This window comes from Streptopelia decaocto (assembly GCF_964273445.1).
Source record: "Streptopelia decaocto genome assembly, chromosome: 8".
In the NCBI taxonomy this organism is placed as follows: Eukaryota; Metazoa; Chordata; class Aves; order Columbiformes; family Columbidae; genus Streptopelia; species Streptopelia decaocto.
This window is the reverse complement of record NC_138662.1, coordinates 15,934,937-15,954,462: the sequence shown is the minus strand read 5'-3', so window position 1 is coordinate 15,954,462 and position 19,526 is coordinate 15,934,937. Positions and strand designations below refer to the sequence as shown.

The 19,526-nt window shown below is 42.6% G+C and overlaps 1 protein-coding gene across 1 annotated transcript in view; it reads left to right on the top strand.

Annotated features, from left to right (window-relative positions):
- PTPRG (protein tyrosine phosphatase receptor type G) overlaps positions 1-19,526 on the top strand; it is a 405,785-nt gene that overhangs the window by 301,725 nt on the left and 84,534 nt on the right. The window contains exons 7-9 of the mRNA XM_082059907.1: positions 433-590; positions 5,365-5,557; positions 18,966-19,150. Coding sequence (XP_081916033.1) covers positions 433-590; positions 5,365-5,557; positions 18,966-19,150 — 536 coding nt within the window. The remainder of the gene's footprint in view (positions 1-432; positions 591-5,364; positions 5,558-18,965; positions 19,151-19,526) is intronic.

The window sequence follows — 19,526 nt, the reverse complement described above, 5'->3', positions numbered from 1 at the left end:
ACCCCAGGCTCTTTGGTCAGGCGTGGGACCACCGAGGACCAGCTCTGTTCTCTCTGGGTCTTGGTGAACCCTCACTGCCATCAAGCTGAAGATCCGTTTACTGAATGCTGAAACCATGGAATATGGTGTTATTTCTATGCTAACACAAATCGGTGGGATACCAAGGGCATTTTGCACCTGCACGCCTTCTAAATAGGAGTGTGCGTGTTCGCTATAGAGTTGACTAGCATTTTGACTGCTCTTTTAAAAATCAACACATCAGCTCTTGTAGAGCCTTCCTTGTAGGGTATTTTCTTCTTTCATTATATATATATATGATAAAATATGTTGTTGCCATTACACCTTGTTAGACTGCCTATCAATGTGATGTCTGTTTTAAAGACACGTTAAAAAAAAAAAAGGTGTAATTCTGCTTGTCAATCTTCCCCACAGAGAAGGAGACCTTTCTGGATCCCTTTGTGCTGAGGGACCTTCTGCCGACATCGCTGGGGAGTTACTACCGCTACGCAGGTTCTCTGACTACTCCTCCGTGTAGCGAGATCGTGGAGTGGATCGTTTTTCGGAAGCCTGTTCCCATTTCTTACCATCAGGTGTGTTTATTTTGTTAGTGAAGTCCATCTCTTGATTTGCCCTCTTGAAGAAAGTGTTTTCAAAACCTGCCATTTTAATTTTGAGAACAAAAATGTTTCTGTTGACAAAAAAGGAAGTGGCAGTGATTTTTTTTTTTTTGTCTTAAGTAATATTGTTTCTGAACGTGAGCCATCAGTCTTATGAAGACAGTACAACATGAAACCCAGTTTCCTTTCAGTGATTTATTTGGTATTGTTTTTGTTAAGATTAAATTAAGCTATGGTGTAAATATTTACATGGAGTTCCTTTTTATTCTTTTTAATTGAAACTTTCTTTTCAAAGTAAAGTGAGTGATTTCAGTTCTGCTCAGATTTAGTAATTTGAACTAATTACATTAGAAAAGACGTCTTTCCATTAATTCTCCATGCTTAACTGTTTTTATAACACAGTAAAGCTGCCATTATGTGCTTAGAGAGCTGGTGCACAAATCTTTAAAATTAGCACATAGCAGCTTTTAATGCAAATAGACACAATGTCTGGGATTTGTCTGCAGGAGAATGGTCCCGATAAAGTAATAGCTAGATGGAGTCAGATGTTTACCAGTTAAGTGTATTTTGACATTTTAAGACTGTTGTCCTTAGAAAGCCATCCTGCTGAAGTTAGTCCTTCCTTTTATTCATCTGGCTTAAGCCACTGAAAACAAACTTTTTGAATGCACTAATTCTGTAAAGCATGAGTGGATAGTTCACTGGGTGGTCGTGACTGGCAGATGCTGGTTCTCTAAGTTTTCAGAAGGGTGGAAGGCGATCACCATGCCCCTGCTCCAGGCTTTTTTTCATGTTTTCTAGACTTCATTGCTCCTCCCGTAGACTCTTTCATATTTTTTTGAAGTGCCATGTTCAAAACCGGTCACAGCGCTTCAGCTAGGGCCCTCCCAAGGCTGAGGGACACGGTGTGATTCCTGTCTCCGACCACCCGTGCTGGTGTTGTTTTGCCTTTGTCACAAAAGCATGATGTTATTGCCCACGTTCAGCTCCTGGTCAGCAGGAACCCCTTTGCTGGAGGCTTTCCCCAGGGCTCTCTCTAGCAGCGCTGGGCACATCGCGCCTTCACGCAGCCCTTGGTTCTGGCCAAAGAATGGGACTCTTTGCACATGGTCCCGGTTGAATCGGACCCTTTGTTTTTTTCAGGCTATTTGTCTGATTGTTGAGATCATTTTGAATTCTGTCCTTGCCTGCAGGATACTTGCAATCCCTTGTAGCTTTTCACTACATCAATAAGTTTACTGTTTATATGGTGGCTGCAAGGCCTGGCCCATGCTCAGTTTTATGCCCTGTATACACATCAGGTGGGTCATGACTTCTTTTTTCTTTTTCAGCAAATGCAAATTAACTGATAAATACCAATTGTAGCCATCACTATAATGGTATAAGGGTACTTTATCCTAGCATAGCTTCTTTCCTGTGCTGTACAATAGTAACTGTGCCAAGTCAAGCCTTTAAAATTTGGCGTTGTGCTGCTTTATGCATGCATGTGTGGTTGAAGGGCTGGGAATTCTGTGTGCAGACAGGCTTTCATTGATGCTACAACACATGTGGAATAAAAAATAGTATTCTTCCCCTTGGCAGTTCTAGACGGTTGTATTTTAAGAGCCCGCCACCCTGCCATTTCTATGATTATTATTTGTTCCTCTAACAGAAACCGTGCAACATAATCCATTGCCATAGTTTAACCTTCTTTATCAGAAACCCCATGAAGCAGCCTGTAATCCCAGAGGAGGAAAGTGATATTGTTTAAGCTTTGTTGGTGTTCCAATTAAATCCTTGCTTTTGTGCAAAATACCTTGCTGTAAAAAGGACAGTACTGAAGTGGTCCATTTGTGGAGGCTTCTCTATTTTATTCTCAGTGCTCCATCATCATCATCTTTCCCGATAATTAGACAACAAAATAGGACAAGCTGTGTCACCCTGCCAGATGCATTGTAAAGCTAAGTGCATTCAATGACCCAAAGCACTGCATTATCTCTCGTAATGCATACCTCAGAGTATCTCATTGTGCTTATAACGGTTTCAGTATTTTTAATTGCCATTTGTATATCCAACCCTTAGAAAACTGCACATCAGGCTTTAATGGTTTGTAATTACATGACTTGGAATTTTAGATCAAGTTTCCCTCTATCTACAATAGTCTTATAAGAGCTTTTCATTTCTTCTTCTGAAGGGGAGCGCTTGTACTCCTTGAAGAGCCTGAATGCAGCTCCTTGACTGCAGCTCTTATTTTTTTTCTGGCAGCTATAGATAAATTAATTTCTCATTTGTGGTAGATAATATTTTTATAGTAAAAATGAAGTTGAAGTGACTTATATATACTTCAACACATAAAAAGGGGAAGGTTAAAAATCATATTTGAATTGGCAGTTGTTAAAATGCAATTATACCTCCCCAAGGTAGCATGGCAGAAGAAAATATTTTAAAAGTTCTCTCTGAAAGTTTAAAAATTCAATTAATGCCATGGAAATATAAGCCTAGAGACTTGACTTCAGAGGAGCGGTTGCTATCCAAGTTCCTGAGCTTTTATAAAGTAACCTTAAGCCCTGTTAGCTGGCTTCATCAAAACTTATTCCAGTGCATGAAGTGCAAAAGATATGTGAAGATGTACAAGAATTCTGGTCTGTGCTTTCATAGGAGGGCATAGCAGGATCATCTGTTGGTTTCTTTTCTTAAGACAAAAGTGTAAGATAATAGTCCCTTTACCCCTTTTTTAACGCTCCCATCAATGCTTCTGAAGGGCTCCTGCTAATCATTAGGAAATGGTTTTCAAAAGTTTTCAGGATGTTTCTCTGAAGAATCAGAGAGACAGTTGCAGCTGAGAACCAGGGAGCAGGGCGTGCATCTACGGTGTAAAAAAGTTACAGTCCAGATCTCACCATCAGTACTTGCAAAACTGGAAGTGGTACCTGGGCTTGGTGCCTGTGGTGTGAATGGGTTGCTGGCTGTCACCTCTCCCTGCTGGTCACATGCTGTCCCTCTGCCTCAGTTCCCCTGCTGGTACACTAAAAGTTATAATGATTACGGGGAAGCTACGGCTAAAAGTGTACAAACCTGAGTTGTGCTTTTGTCTTGGAGGTGATTGCTCTAGTAGGACTCAGTTCCCTTGGTTTTGTGTTTTGGTGCAGAGCTGCCAAACTTACAGTTAGAACTTTGTGGTCCATCCTTTCTCCCTCACACTCTCCATGTGCTGCTCCCAGTGATAACATTCCTAGACTTATCTCCACTATCCTCCGCAATGCATAACCAACTGCAGGGGGACTTACTTTTGAAATGAAATCTGTAAAATTGACTCTCTCCTGCCCTGGTGGTCAGAGAGGTTTCACAGATTTAAACCTAATAACTGGGATTGTCAAGCCCAGCAGACTGAGCCAGTTGGATGGCAGCAGTAGATGGGGGGGGTCAGTTTACTGGTTTGAAGGGAAATTAAATAACGGTAGCGAGTGCCTTTTGCTTCAGTGGAGGATGCTTATCTGCTCTGTTACACCTTACTTTGATTATTTTTATTAGTGCTATGAAACAAGGCTACGGTGACAGGTTTTCCTCTTAGCAAGTTTTGGGACTCTCACAAACTTCTTCATGGCTTTTAGAGCAGATGCACTTAATGAAAAGGGTGTAGCTTTCAAAGTGACCCCTCATTGAGCTATGACTAATTCAAGTCCTTTTTTAAAGTCTTGAACCAGATTCTGTACTCCCCAAATCCATACTGTCAGTATCTGTAGCTGATGTTGAAGTAAACAATATCAAGACTGAATCCTTCTCTGCTCTGTCTTACTCAGTCTTTCCAGCAGCAACATAACTAATTCTAGTTCTTGACCTGAATGGTAACAACCTATTAGTAAATGCTGTACTGACCTTGATAGCTGTGAGAAAAACATTAGCTGAAAATATTTTCACCTTAGTTTGCTAGAAATTTCTTTCTAAGAAATACTAAGATACGAAGTAACACAAAAGTTTTCCAATTACCGTTCCTTCTTACAGGTTAATACATTTTATTAAAAATAGCTCAGATTTGAATCCAACAGAGGAAACTTATTCCCAGAGGAGTATGTGCTAACTGTGCCTAAATACATTTATTCTGTATTATCTTTTTCTCACCCTGTAGTTGGGTATGATAGGGAACAGCGGGTGATGGGGAGGTCAGGGCACTTGGAGCTGGTTGTCCTGGGGTTGCTGCACTCTGCTGCTGACCTGCTCATGGACAAGTGAGCTCATGGGTTTGGGTGTCCATTCCATAAAGGTGTGACAGCTGCGGTGACCTTCCTGCAGAAGCGCTGGAATAGCTGTCTGTGAAGCTTAGCCTGGCAGCTAAACTTCATAAGGTGTTTGGAGATAAGGTAGCATTGCCCTGTCCTGGAGAAGACTCTTGGGGAGGAATGACTTGGAAGCACTTTTTGAGACAATACTGTGAAACAAAACGGTGCCAGTGGTGAGGGTTTGACGTGGCTGTGTCGCACATGGAATTCTTCCAGACAAGAGGTCTAAGGGCAAGTATTTCCTTGCCCATGACAGACATCCATGGGTTGCTAGAAGGCCTTCTCTCTTGTTGGGCAGGATAAGCGCTGTGCCAAGATAAGACAGTTGGCAGTGATTTCAGTGGGCAGCCTGACTTCCGCTGTGGTTTATCAGTCTTGGCATCAACATTTTACTTCCTGCCATTTTACTTTCTTATCAGCCACCCGGATTTCACCACATTGTTTTTCTAATTAACATCCTTTTTCTCCCTTGCCATGATGGCTGCGGTCAGCTGGAGGCGTTCTACTCCATATTCACCACCGAACAGCAAGACCACGTCAAGTCCGTGGAGTACCTGAGGAATAACTTCCGACCGCAGCAAAAGCTGAACAACAGGAAGGTGTCTAAGTCTGCGGTGAAGGATGCGTGGAGCCAAGATATGACAGACATCTTGGAAAATCCACTTGGCACAGAAGCTTCCAAAGGTAGATTACACTTAAGAATTTTACATTGGACTAACAGAATAATTTTTGCTGTCTACTTTGTTATCAAATGGTGTCAAGGATAACTGTGAGCTACCAAAGAAATAATGCAGGTTATGCAGGCATTTCTTGTTGGTATGTGTCAATAAATTAACTTATCGTGTGGGTGCCTGCAATTACCTGTTAAACTTGCTGTCACAAGGTGCCATGGCAATAAAGTCACAGAGTATGTGAGTCAAACTGGCGATGTCCCTGTTTCTGCTGACTGGCTGTAGGGCCTATTGATGCCTGACAAAAGGGAAACATGAAGGGAAAAGGTCAGAGGTAAAATTTCGGCCCCATTAGCACTGACTCGTTGGGTGTTTTAATGGGAATAGAGTATCCAGATGTGGTTATGGGTTTCATTTTTACAGTAACAAGACTTTTGAAGAACCATCAACCTTTTAATTCAACGTTTGTATCAATCTGTTGGTAATGGTGGCGGGGAAAAAAACCTCTTCCTTACAGGCAAGTGATTTTCTAATGTCTTGCTGAAGTGTTTCATGTGCCTTTTTGTAGAGCAGCTGGCGCTTGCCTGTGTCAGACACTGGATAATGAGTTGGATGGAGGGGGCAGGAGGGAGGTTGCAGTCGTGTTGGCACAGACAGCCCTGGCTAGAGGAGCACATGAAAAACTCTGAGAGAAATGCGTACTGGATAAAATAAGACTAGAAATAAATACCATTTACTACCTTTATTTGCCTTTATTTTATTGAATGGTGTTATTTATAGGTAGGAGGAATGACATGTGCTTCCCAGTCTTCAGCCTTGAGAAGTGCTTGGTGCTTAAGCAGTTCTGGGCAGAGGTAAAGAAGAGTTTGCCAGAAGGAAACAGCCAAGCAGATTTACAAGCTTCCCTTTCATACCTGGCATTTTCACCTGGCCAGGCACAGAGAGTGTAGTTTTTAGAGGATGTGAATCATGAAAACAGCTGCGTTCAGCAGCCTCACCCTCCCAAGAGAGTGCTGGAAGAGTGTATTTCTCAGGGCTCATTATTCTGTGAGTGTGCTTATTTTTATATATATAATATACACGTACACAAACCTCATGTACATTAAAGGCAGCCTTGGGACGGAGAATTTACATCAGAAGTGAGGAGGAGATCTTGGGAATGAAGAAACCCTGCTACACTCTGATGCTCTGGCCTGCAGTTTTCAATCAGTGTTTTAACAGCAACATGTGTCAATATTTATTTCTTCAGTTATATCCCGTGTACATATTACTTACCCAGAACAGTGATGAAACTTAATAGGTTACATTATGTTAAAAGTGACAAAACTGACTAGTTTTTATTTTGACTGCAGCCAAGGTACCTCTGGTAAATGTGGTATAATATTAAAAAAGATTTTACTGCTTTGGCCACGTGCCTGCGTATTCCTTACCTCACTGGATGGTTTTTTAAGATTATGAAAATGCTTAAGGTGATTTTCACCCCCATAGTAAATAGCTGAAACCCACAATTTTGACAGAGCATTACAAATGCTAAGGTCCCTAGTTAACAGGCTGATCTTAAAGGTGGAAGTGTTCATGCTGAAGGAGCGCTTGAATAACTGGAAAGATTCACGTTGACTTTGATTCAACCAAGGGCACATGGCTTAGTTAACATGTGAGTCGGTCTTCAGGAGCAAGGGAGCTGCACAAACATTAGTCCATGTTTAGATAGCTTGGTACTTGGTGCTTGACACTTTACAAGCTTGGGGACTGGTTTTCTGAGCAAACTCTCTCTGGGTCCTCTCCCAACATGTCCAGGTGTTGTAACACTCTGTACTTGTACCTGTCTTGAGCTTACAACATACTCAACTGAGACCCACAGGCGGGGAATGTGCATTCCCCCATTTCCCATGACTTGACAACATTCAGTGTGCCATCTAATGGCAGGGGTGATGCTAGAGTCAGTGATTTATTGTTTTTCCTTTGAGCTTTTGCTATAGGAGGCTAAAGGCTGGGCAGCCGGTCTGTTTTTGTACTGTCTCTGTCAACTTGTCACTTTTTGGGTTCTGTGCACACCAGAGGACACTGAAAATAAGTGCATTTTTTTTCATGAACTTAAATAGATTGCTGCAGCATTGCTAACACAAAATAGATTGTAGCGTATCCTCCAAAGGTTACTGGGATGAGTTAGAGCTGTTCCAGAGATCTAACAGCGTGGATGTTTCTGGCCCCTTCTTTGACAAAGGTGAACAGTGATGATGTGCCTGGTCCACAGTGATGATGTGCCTGGTCCACTGCACATTCTGAACTACTGACATATAAATAAGATGAGTTGAAGTCATAATACTTGAGTGAAAGCAAAACCTATTGTTTATTCAGCTAGTAAATACAGTACCTTTTTATATAGTGTCATTCATGCAAAAGCACTGAGAAGCCAAGTGCACAGAGCGCTCCTCAACCAGACAGTCTAGCGTACAAATGTAAGAGTGTAGGGTTAGCACAACAAATTTATTTTATGTAGATTCTTCTGCACACCTCATGGTTCTATCTTGATGCTTTCCACATTGCATTAAGCAATGTGACCAATGGCTGTCACATGTTGGCTCCTCTCTACCCTCCCTGTGCTTGGATTTGTGTGTTGTAGAAAAAGGCAAGGTCATGAAAATGTGTCTTTTACTTGCTGCAAGGTGATATGGTTTGTGATGGTCTTCGGCTCTGGAGGGGAAGTTTGGATTTGTTTGTCGGTGTGAATTTTTGCAATTTGTTTCCTCTGTCACACTCTATTAAGTCTGTGGGCAGTATTGCTAATCTAGAAAACAGTGTAGCGTTCGTTATGTAAGTCTTCCTTATTTTGGAGGAAAATGTGCCCAGAACAATTTGCACAATTTTCAGAGTAATTTTCAGAATTCCCCAGTGAATAGGGAATTTCAGATCAGCACAGAGCGATGCAGCTCTGCAGTTGTCCGTTGTCAAACGTGTTATCCTAAACAGTTTGGCACCAAACAGGAGTCTCTTTTCTCCCAGCTATCAAAGCTATCTCAGGTCACAGAACTGTGACCAGTAGCGTAACCTGCAGATACACCAGAGGAAAACTACTTCTCACTTCATGCCAGTCTCTTGAGTATTTTCTTAGCAAAGCCCTGTAAGTGCTGGCATTTGGTAAATAAAATGTCTTCTGGGAAAGGCTATTTTAGGCCAACCAGATCTGTCAGTGCATTTAGATCCAGTTTGTTAACCAATATGAATGTTACCAGCCTTTTGTTTTGAGTTTGCTCTCCTCTCCCTACTTATTTTGGTTTTGAGAAGACAGTGAAGGGAGAGAAGGTGTTTTCAACCATCGGAACACAAAGTGGTGAAAAAAATTTAGCTAATTTGAAATAGTGTAAAGGGCTAATTTTTTGCTTGGGAGTGAAAACTCCAGTTTTCCTTTTGTGTTAGTATCTAGCAAGAAGGGATTTCTTTGGTTACATTATCTCATTCCTTCCTTCTGTTGGCAAAAGCTGATTTAAAACAACACTCTTGAGGACTGCTTGTATGCCTGGAATAAAAACACATACATAAGACCTCTGCTGAATCAGAGTCCATGAGCTAAGCTTAATTCTTAAGTTGACCCTGGAGCTATTTCAGGAAACCATACAAATTTTCTTTAAACATCTTATTTCTGAAATATGCCATTCGGGATAAATACTGTTCAGCTATGTAGCAACTGGTGGATTGATAATAAACAATCATACAACAATATTTTTTAAGAAGATGGAACTTCCACAGTGGATCTTGCTGTTAAATCTTGTACATCATCAGGCCTGTAAAATTTACAAGAGGGCTCACCAGTGTAGTGTTGATTTATATAAAGTTTTGAAAAGTTAGATGTTCTCTATGCAGACATATTAAATCAGAAATGTATTTGTAAAGTATTCATCGAATACGGTAAGTATTAGTGACATTGGCAGTGCTTGATTTTTCGCACATGACCATCTCTGTTACAATTACCTCCTTTCTCCTCTGGCCTGTCCTCTGTGGCTCAGGACTGTGTTGCTCTTTCACATCACACATTGTGCTCCTGCCTCTTCCTGAGCTGCTTTCAAGCAGCTACACTTAGAGGGATTGCTAATTATTTGTCAGTTTAATAGTGTACATTGCTCTTCAGGGACAAATGGACAGAGTTCTTACATGAAAGTCCATCCAGTTCAAGGACCTAAGTCTGCACGTTCCTTACTACTTTCACATATTGGCCCATCAAGCAGAGATGTATTTACAAAACATTAGCTGCTCCAGTAAAGGTGCAGGCATGGAAGCTCGGGAGGAAAAGGTGTTTCATTTCCTTGTTTCAGGTTGTATCCCATGTGCAACAATATTTGCTCATTTTATTTTGCTGCTGAATAGGACCATCAGATGTTGTTTCTTTCTATTAATGTTTTTTAATGCTGGGGAAAAAAATAACCAACTTTAACCTTTCTGTCTCATTAAATGTGCTGCAAGCCTCACAACACTTAAACAAGCGTCCCATGTGAGGGGCTCTTGACATCAGAGTTTTCTTTCACAGATGCCTGATTACTTCCCCAAAGGTGTCTGATTACTCTTTGCTGGAGTCTCAAATGATGCTGTTTCCCATCAGTGGGAATTCGCCTTAGAGTACCATCTTTAATTATGATCCTAGACTAAGCTAAATAATAAGCAGTCATAAATTCACTCTAGTAAAACTTACTTAGCGTTAGACTCTAAATTAACATTTGGGACATTTCTCTAGTAGTGTACAGGCGATCATTTTCCTTACTATTCTTTGTTAATCGGTAGTGATATGCAGTTTGGAAGACATTGTAACTTAATGTCACTAAAACATGTGTAGAAGAGATTTGGATTTTCTCTCCTTTCATGCTTTGCACCAGAGGCGTGGCTCCAGCTATCGACCTGCAATCACAGGCAGAGCACTGCTCAAGGAAAGCAGTTTCACTGTTCACTATTTCACAGGTCCTGATGTCAGAAATGCAACTAAGGCCTCCTATGAAGGTATTGCCTTTTCTGCATGGCGCGGCATCCTCGTGTCCGAGTGCATCCCCGCTGCAGCAGCATCCGAACTCCAAGTTCTGGAGTTCATTTTGAGGCAGAGAGTTCAGAGCATTTGCAGCAATGTTTCTGAATGAGAACAAGATATTTGTCTCATTTATAGCCTCCATTATTACTCCCAGTAATTTGTTTTTGCTTTCTAAATGCCCATGTTTTATGAGAACTCTCTCAAAACAACTTTGCAGTCTCTTTGCGCCTTCGGGTTCTCTCTGGGAGGCCAAAAAGCATTCTGGGCAGAACAGTTCTACTCTTGCAGATTGTCGTTTATGTATTTTAGTCAAACCTAAATAACCACAAAATACTTTGTAGCAATAAGAGTAATCTATCCAAAACAACAACATGGTAAATGTAAATTTAAAATGATACATTGTTGCAATCTTAACTTGGAATTGCTAAAGCAAAATGATAACTATTTATTTTCTCTAAGAATCTTACTTGGGGAAAACAAAAATAACCAAGAGCCTTTTGTTAGTTAATTTATTATATGTTTACCGTTACAGCTGATCATTATCCTTTGAAAGAACCTGTTTACAGGTTGATTTCTTCATAGATTAACAACTCCTTCCGTGTTCCGTTGGATGACTGAACTTTTCCTACTTTCCTTTTAAATTTCATTTTGTTGCGAAGATTATCCCTTTCCAATTCCATTCCCGTTTCATGGACTGTGCACTTTAGTCAGGTCAGCACCCTACTACGGTATGCTGGTGCCAGTGAATCTCTGCATCGTTATTAGGATTTGTGCTGGTGCAGCAGCCTGGCTCGGTGCAAAGGTTGCACCTGAGGGTGGTAACACTGAGCTGGTAATTGCTTGCCCTGCATCTTCTTTGCACTACAGACCTGCCCAGCTGCCACTATGGCTCAGTGCTCCAAGTAAATGTGCTCACCTATTGCTGCAGGAGTGTCTTTTGACGTGCACCTTGAGTACCTGCTGTAATCACATTTTAGGCAGAAATCGGTGTGCTCCATCTGAATCGCATCCCTTCTGTCACATCTATGTCTTGCTCTGCAATGCTGGGTCCTCAGGTGCATGGTTCTCTTGGAGCACATCATGCAAAAACAGGAAAGGACAGGCTGCTGCCTCCCAAAAGAGTTGCAGGTGGAAAGCAAAGTGTTTCAGGAAAAAGCCTGACCCATTTTGAGGGTGAATCAGATACAAAATGGTACATATACCTGAAATAGGTCTCGTGCTTCCCCTTGCAGTGGCTCTGTTCTGCAGACTTCTGTTTTCACCTGTAGGAACTTCTGTGTCGTTGTAATGTGAGCAGCATGTGTGTCATGCCTGAATGTATTGGACATCATGACACTAGATTTCGTAACAAACAGTAAGTAAATGCTTGCAGTTGTTTAGATATTATGAAGGGGCCAAACCAAAAGAGCAAGAGGAATTCAGTGTGAAAGTTTAAGTATGGTTTGGGTTCACAGCTTCCACTGAAGCTGGAAGAGCTAAGTACTTGTGAGGGAGCTTGATGATTTATTCCATTTACACCTGCAGGGAATTCCTTTCTGCACTATCCACATACTGGTCCAGCTGTTTAGCCCACAGAAATACTCACTTTAATTTCAGTCTTGACAGCACTTTGGACCATGAATGCCTGTAGCTCACCCCTTGTATTGGAAAAAGCCTCCAAAAGCCATGAAAGGGAAGCTGCTTTCCGGGTCTGATTTTGGGCATCCATCAGGCACATATCGGGATGCTCTACCTGTCCTGTTGGCTTGTTCCTCCTGTGCTCCCTAGTCCCAGCAACCCTCGCCAGGACGTGGGGAAGGGTGTCTTGGTTAGCATGGCAAATATGTGTCCTTCCAGCAGGAATCCTCCTGTCTCCCCCTGTTGACACAGCACGTGATGCTGACTGTGATCACATGTGTTGCATCAGACGTGCTATATAAATAAGGACACGGGTGTACATTTTAAACACAAATCACCCTCTGTGTGTGCAGTATAAACACAGAAGTTGTGGGGCAGACCCTTGGCAGACATCAGCCCAGCATGGCATCCGATGGTGCAGGGCTGATCTGCACACGCTAGGGATTCAGGCCGCAGCTATAGAAATGGTATTTATGAAATATATGAAATATTTAGGCTCAAACAGAGAGTAGTAAAACACACCATCCATGCCTTTCAGTAAAACAGGGTCTGTTGCTTTGATGCCATGGAAACTCAAATGCTACAAAGAAAGCCATACAGGAATTAATCCAGATGCTGGTTGTGCCTTCACCTCGGGAAATGGGCAGGCGGTAGAGGGGCAAAACCCAGTTTGCCCAGAGCCCCTCCATCAGAAGTGCTCACGAGGTTATTTCACAGGGCTCATAAAACAAGCGTGCGGTCTGTCGATGTCCCTCACACCTTAAGAAACAACCTGTCTGTTCTTAGCATAGTGAAAGGTAAGAGCAGGGAAGATAAATAGTCTGTCTCCTAGCTATATTCTGCCTGTGGATTGAAGTAGATCAACACAAATAATTGTGTGTAGAGCATGCTCTGGAGCCTGCAAATGCCTGCTGGCAAAGTGCAGGCAAAGGTAAAGGAAAAATGTGTGCTTCTCTTTAAAGCAATTATCCTTATGTATTAATAATGTCATTTATAAGCACTCTGAGAAGTTAACAACGTACACTAAAGCAAAGCAAAAAAATTGCAAACGTTTAGTAAAAGGAGAGGGGGAAAATGTTTTAAGTGTGCCTCTTAGCACTTTTCTATGTATTAAAGCCTGTGTTGTCGCTGTGTATGATCCTCGTAGTCTATTTGTTATCCTTTGGGAGCACAGCCCTCGCTGAACTCCGAGATTGAATCTGACAGCCCAAAGAATGCCGTAGTTTGTTATGGATCGAAGTCTCTTCCCAGGCATCTCCACTGAGCCACCCCAGTGCAAGGCAGCCAAACCTGGCACTGTGTCACTTCCCTTGCCGTGACACTGGTGGTGTGGCACTGAAAGCAAGTGTGAGTTTTCTCATTGCAGTATAACTCATACTTCTACATTTCAGGGCTTATCTGAAGTTCTGAGGATCTAATAATGAGGAGGAATATATGTGTGTGTATATAGATATACAGATAGTTTGAAGTATTTTTCTTCCCTTTGTTGGTGGCATTGCTTTTGTCTTGTCTGCACGTGGGTTCCTGGGGGCTGCAGGACTGAGTGAACTCAGCGCAGTGTTTTGCCAATAGCACAGACATCCATGCCAGTTTTCAGGCTTCTCTGAAATCAGCTTGGAAACTTGTGGCTGAGTTGGGCATTGCATACAGCAGTGGCAGCAAGTGGTCCGTCTGTCCTGAAAGACCAGCCCTTCCGACTCCTTCCCAGTGCTGGGGCAGGGGGGAAAGAAACAAAACACCCTTCCTCCCCCAAGAGCTTGGCCACCCACTTTTTTGCCCTTATGGGGAAGAAAGGCATGAAACCCCATACTGACCGCTCAGTTTCTCTCCTACTGAGCACATAGGAAGAAATGCCCCGTCTAGAACCCTCTGTGCCCCTCCTTTGTAAGGGGGAAACACTGTTCCCTGCTACCTGCACATGAATTGCCTCAGAAGATCCCTGCCCATCTCACCATTAGGGATTCAGGACTTCACTGGCACGTTGCTTTTCTGTGCTGAAAATTGTCAGGTTTTTATCACACGACGTGGATCCCCTACCCAGGAGAGGAATGGCAGTTTTGCATTGCTGAGACATGCAGCAGGAGGGAGAGAGTGGGATTTTCCAAAAGCGGGCATAGCACAGCTAGAAATAACTGCCTTTAAAGTGGTGACATTTTTATGCATGGAAGAACTAAGAACATTTTTTATAGGATTTTATAAATCCCTGTGAGCCCAGTGCCACTGGATTCATCATATAAGGCACCTGTTTTACAGGGAGAAGGTATACAAGAAATAACCAAATAGATGGTTCTTATGCTCGCTGTAACTTTCCCTAAATAGCTCTTTTTGTAGCCACAGGTAGCATATGCAAAAGGCATGATGAAATCCAGAAAGTTTGGCTGGTTTTGCATTTCTGTCTTTGAAAGATAAATGTGGCTGTTCTTCTTCTTAAAAAAGAAAAGCTGTAATAATCTCTTACATGCCCTTTCTGCTTTCATGGGTATATCTTAATATCAGTGGTTAATTTTTGCAAAACAATAAGCCCCCTTTTTGTCTTTCAGCACTCTGAAACAGAGCTGCCAGGAGCTTTTTGATTAAGCTTTATCAGGCTTCAGTTAGGAAAGCCTTGTGGAGGTTGCGTAGCCAAATACAACATACAAATCAAATTATAGGAGAGATGAATGTGGAGTTGTTAAATTAATTTTGTTTGTTCCAGCCCATTGGAATGTTTTTAACATGAAGAAAATAATTCTCTGCTGTATGGCTGGCCTGGCCAGCATTTAGGACTGTATTAGCATGCTACATTTGTCTGCGAGCGGTGAACAGGTTTTCTCCAGGGTTGAGTGAGCCCTGGAAGACAAGGCTAGCCAAGATGCTGGCTTGCCCCCTGCCTTCCCCGGCGGGCTGATCTGCTGAGAAAAGATGGTGTCGAGCTCCCAGACATCCCCATACATGGCCAACAGCTCGAAACACCACTGAGACCGCCCCGTGTCAGGTCAGAGGGCTTCTTGTTCCAGATGCACCCGCGCAACCTCCCTCTTCTGCAGGAGTTTTCTGTAAGGCAGGAACCGGCACGTTTGCCAGGATCACAGTTCAGGGAGGCTGAGCGTTTGGGTTTTTTCTCACTTTGACAGGTCAAAGATATGCCCTGCTCTGGGCATCACTGTAAGTCGTGTCCCTGGTACCACCAACATCCTTGCCTTTTGGGTGCCCCTGGTACCATCAATGTCCTTGCCCATTGGGAGCCCCTGGTACCACCAATGTCCTTGCCCATTGGGTGCCTCTGAGCTGTAGCCTGTGGCCCTGACAAGACCTTTCTGCCTCCAGGAGCCCTGGCACCAGTGGTGGGCTACCAAGACATCATGGCTTTGTTGTCCTGCTGGACCTATGCAGGGCCAGTTCAGGTATATCTTCTCAGTACTGCACTACACCACAGAAAGACGTCATGAAAGCCCTCAATATTTTTATTATCCTTTGGGATCTGAATTTAAAAGAGAGCATTAGTAATAGTTTTTTTTTTTTTTCTAAAAATGCTGAGATCTGCTGTTTCAATGTGAAATGGTGCTGGCTGTTGATTTCAGTTTTTTATCAAGCAATCCTGAATTCACGGGTTGTGTTTCTCTTTAGTGTGTCCTGATTCAATTCAGAGGAGGATGCAAAGTTCTCCCTCCCTGTCCCAACCACTTTCTGTATTTCTGTTTGTCCTTCAGCTGGACATTTTGCAAACTCACTAGAGGTTCTTTAGCATCCAGGAAAAAAAAAAAAGCAAGCAAGGAGCCTGCGATTCTTTTAATCTTCTTTTGAAAATCCAAGGCACACAGAGTATTGAAAGGAAAATTAGATGTCTGGAAAATGCCAGTTGTTTTATAGATGGTCAAATCATTGCACCTTTTTTTCTTGCCTTTCAGACATTTGCTGTGTTATTATGTATCACTTTAATTAAATCATCAAATTGAATTATTGGATCAAATGTGGTTTTTTATTCCATTGTGTCCTGAGAAGGTTTGGTTAAATTAATAAAACCATATGTTTCATTTTTATAAAAAGATTTCTTTTTTTGCCCATTCATAAGCTGTTTAAAAAAAAAAAAGGTGGCTGAGCAGAAGAGGTTGGTTATTACTTAATTACATTAGGTGCTGCGATGTGCCTTGGAGTGATTGGAAAAAAGTCATACTACGTCATGAAAATTTTATAATATTTACTGTGAATCAGCAGCATTGTAAATCGGGTCTCCTTTTAGCGTGCTGTGGATACAATTTATCTTAGTCAAAACTTGTCTGGGTGAAGCCATTGGAGTCACTCAGCTGCAGAGAAGTGCTCCTGTCCCTCTTGGATCCGGGTGCAGGGGAGGGAGGGTCTCCTAAGTTGGAGCCTGTGAGTCTCCTATTTACCCTTGGGAAATACCCGCTGTTTTCCTCTGATTCGCATGAATGACATTGATGCTGGCAGCAGAGTGGCATGGAATAGAGGAGGTGACAGTCCCCTCTCCCTAGGGTGGCTTTGGGTCCTTGTCTGAAAACCAGCTGGCTCGCCGTGCTTCAGAGGGGCATTGCAATTAAGGTAGATCTCTGCCTCTCGTGAAGGTTACCTGTGGTTGAACTATTTCTAATACAATTTGACGCATGATTACTTTAAATATATAAATCTCTACATGTCCTCCTGGAGCAGGAGGACCGAATAGGACTTTCAGGTCTGGGTAGTCCTTCACCCTGGGCTCCTATCTCTGCTGTGATTTGATTAGGTGGAGCAGTAAAGGCTGGCCTGGCATGTTGAAGTGTAATTCTGTGATGACAAAGGGCTTCAAAGGGAGAGTTATGATTTATTGGTGCAGTTATCAATAAACAGTGATGTCAGTGAGAATTGATCTGACTATCTCAGCGGAAAGAGCTGAGTACAGAGAGGCAGCCAAGGCTTGTGAAGCTCTGTAAATACTGACAACAGTGACTGCTTTCAGCTGTGCCCTCTTGGCCAGGTCCGCACAGAGACCAGGAGGGAGCAAGAGGGAAGGGGTCTGCAACAGCAAACCAAAGCGTTGCTTCTGGCTTTGTGGTACTGCCAGCAGAATGCCATTTTGGCCCCTTCTACTCAGTGTAAATAGAACCTCTTACTCATTTTGTCAATAAAAAGTGATTTAAAGTATTCCGGGATTTGTTTGCTTTTCTGAATCATCCTTCTGGGCTGAGCAGAAGGATCTGCTGTGAAACTGCAAGATTGTCACCACCCTTGGCAAGGAGCAAACACCAAAGATCTTTCCTGCCCAACCATATTTCTGCAATACATGTTCTCTTGTTCAGGCTGGCTACCAAAAGTGAGTTATAACTGCACAAATGCATTTGACAGGTATTTTTCTATTGTATTTGTAATACTGGTGTTTACAGCATTTAATCTTTTTTATTTAGGAACTGCAGCTATTTCAGGAATGCAACAGCAGAGCTACATGACCAACCTGCAAGTTCAGGCATAGGAATAGACATTTCTCCCCTTCAGTGTTGCCAGGACTCTTTAGAAGTAAAATAATGGCCAGATATACACACAATCACATACCTGCTGAAAGCAAACAAGCTGAATGTGTTGGCTTTAAATGGAAAAGTCGTATTGGGAAAAATAATTCGGCAAACAGTGTCATTGTGATGGGCTGGGTGACACCTTGACTTTCCCTTGCAGAAGAGACCATCTCCTTTGCCATGACACATGTGTTTAGGTATCATTACAAGTGATTTTTTCTTGGTTCAGAGTTTATATTGGGAAAGAGAATGTGAGAATCGGTCCTGAATTGTGTATTTTAAACGTGATTTTTAAAGCTTGGAAAAAATCTAAATTCCTTATCGTTGGGAAGTGCATGATGTACTTTTTCGATAGCATTTGAGTGCCATCTAGTGTTCTCCTTCCGTACCCTGACATTTACATTTCAATGGCTTGAACAGTTTTCTTCAGCAGCTGCGAGTTGCCTGTGCACACCCCACTCCTGAAGTGTACGGGCTGAGTTTGGTGCCTGGGTTTGGTCTTCCCTGGAGACGTTTGGGTTTGGTGGCTGCAGCAAGCAGAGACTGTGGGTTTGCCTGTTGGTTAAGCCGTTCCTATGCTGACGTCCCCACCAACTTAAGCTTGGGTGAGGAGTAACTTGTGTCTCCCCGCTGCAGGCAGGGTGAAGAAGGCACAGCCTTGGGAGCCTGGCTGGAGGGTTCCCCTGCCTGCTATGAGAAGGAAATGGCCAAGAGCCACCAAGCACCACTGCCCTGTGCTGGTGATACATTACTGCCACATGGCTGAGAATCTGTGGAGGAAAATACATAGAAAGAGGAGTATGAAGTAACTTCTGCTCATGTACAAAAATGTACTGGGTTAAGAGAACAGCACTTACTGACCCAGTAATGTCACATTTTCAGAGGTTCCAATGATTTCCAGGGCCTCCAAAGCACACCGGAGTGTTTATCCCCTTCATACACAGAAGACTATGGGCCGGGGAGGCTGGGGCTCTAGTGTAGGTGAACTTCTTTATGTTCCAGTGTGGAGCTCTTAAGTGACCAAGTTAAAGTGTATGTGCAAATGTCAGGACTGAAACTAAGTCAAGAACTAAGCAAGCTGCCTGCAGAGAATGGATTCTCTCGTTCCCTTTACTCTGGAGAGCAGAAAGCAGCTGCAGGTGGTATTAAATCCCATTGGTCTCAGTGGATTGCAGGCTAAGCTATTACTGTAGGCCAGGGCATTAAAGAGAAAACCTGGCTCTTAAAGTGAGGTACAGTTCTTCCTGTCTGTTCTCTCTCATTTATTTAGGAGAGCTTCATATTTATTCCTTTCTTTTTTTTTTTTTTAGCTTGCAGCACTCCCCCGGTCAACATGAAAGTGCAGCCTGTGAACAGGACAGCGTTACTTGTAACCTGGAACCAACCAGAAACCATCTACCACCCTCCGATCATGAACTACATGATCTCATATAGCTGGACTAAAAATGAAGATGAAAAGGAGAAGACTTTCACCAAGGACAGTGACAAGGACCTGGTAAAACCACAGCATCAACCCCAGACATATGTATCAAGTTATCTTTATATTGTTATTTTCTCAGTAGAAGGAAGTAGAGGAGGAAAGTAGTTGTTAGCTTACAGGCAGGGTAGAGTTTAATTCTCAATGAATTGCTATGAAAATGTTCAGCATTAGCTGAATGTTGCCTAACAGACTACGCAAAACACCGGAGTGTGAATTTATAGTTTATGTGAGCGCATAAAGGACTAAATCCGCAGATACTTTTTCATATACTGTTGCTGAGAAGCAGCTGGCTCAGGAAATAGTTAGGCTCTGAATACCTTTTGGCTTGTATCCAGCTCACAGATTTTCACATTAAAAGCCCAATCCCCCAAAATCTGTTCCTGGGCTCAGG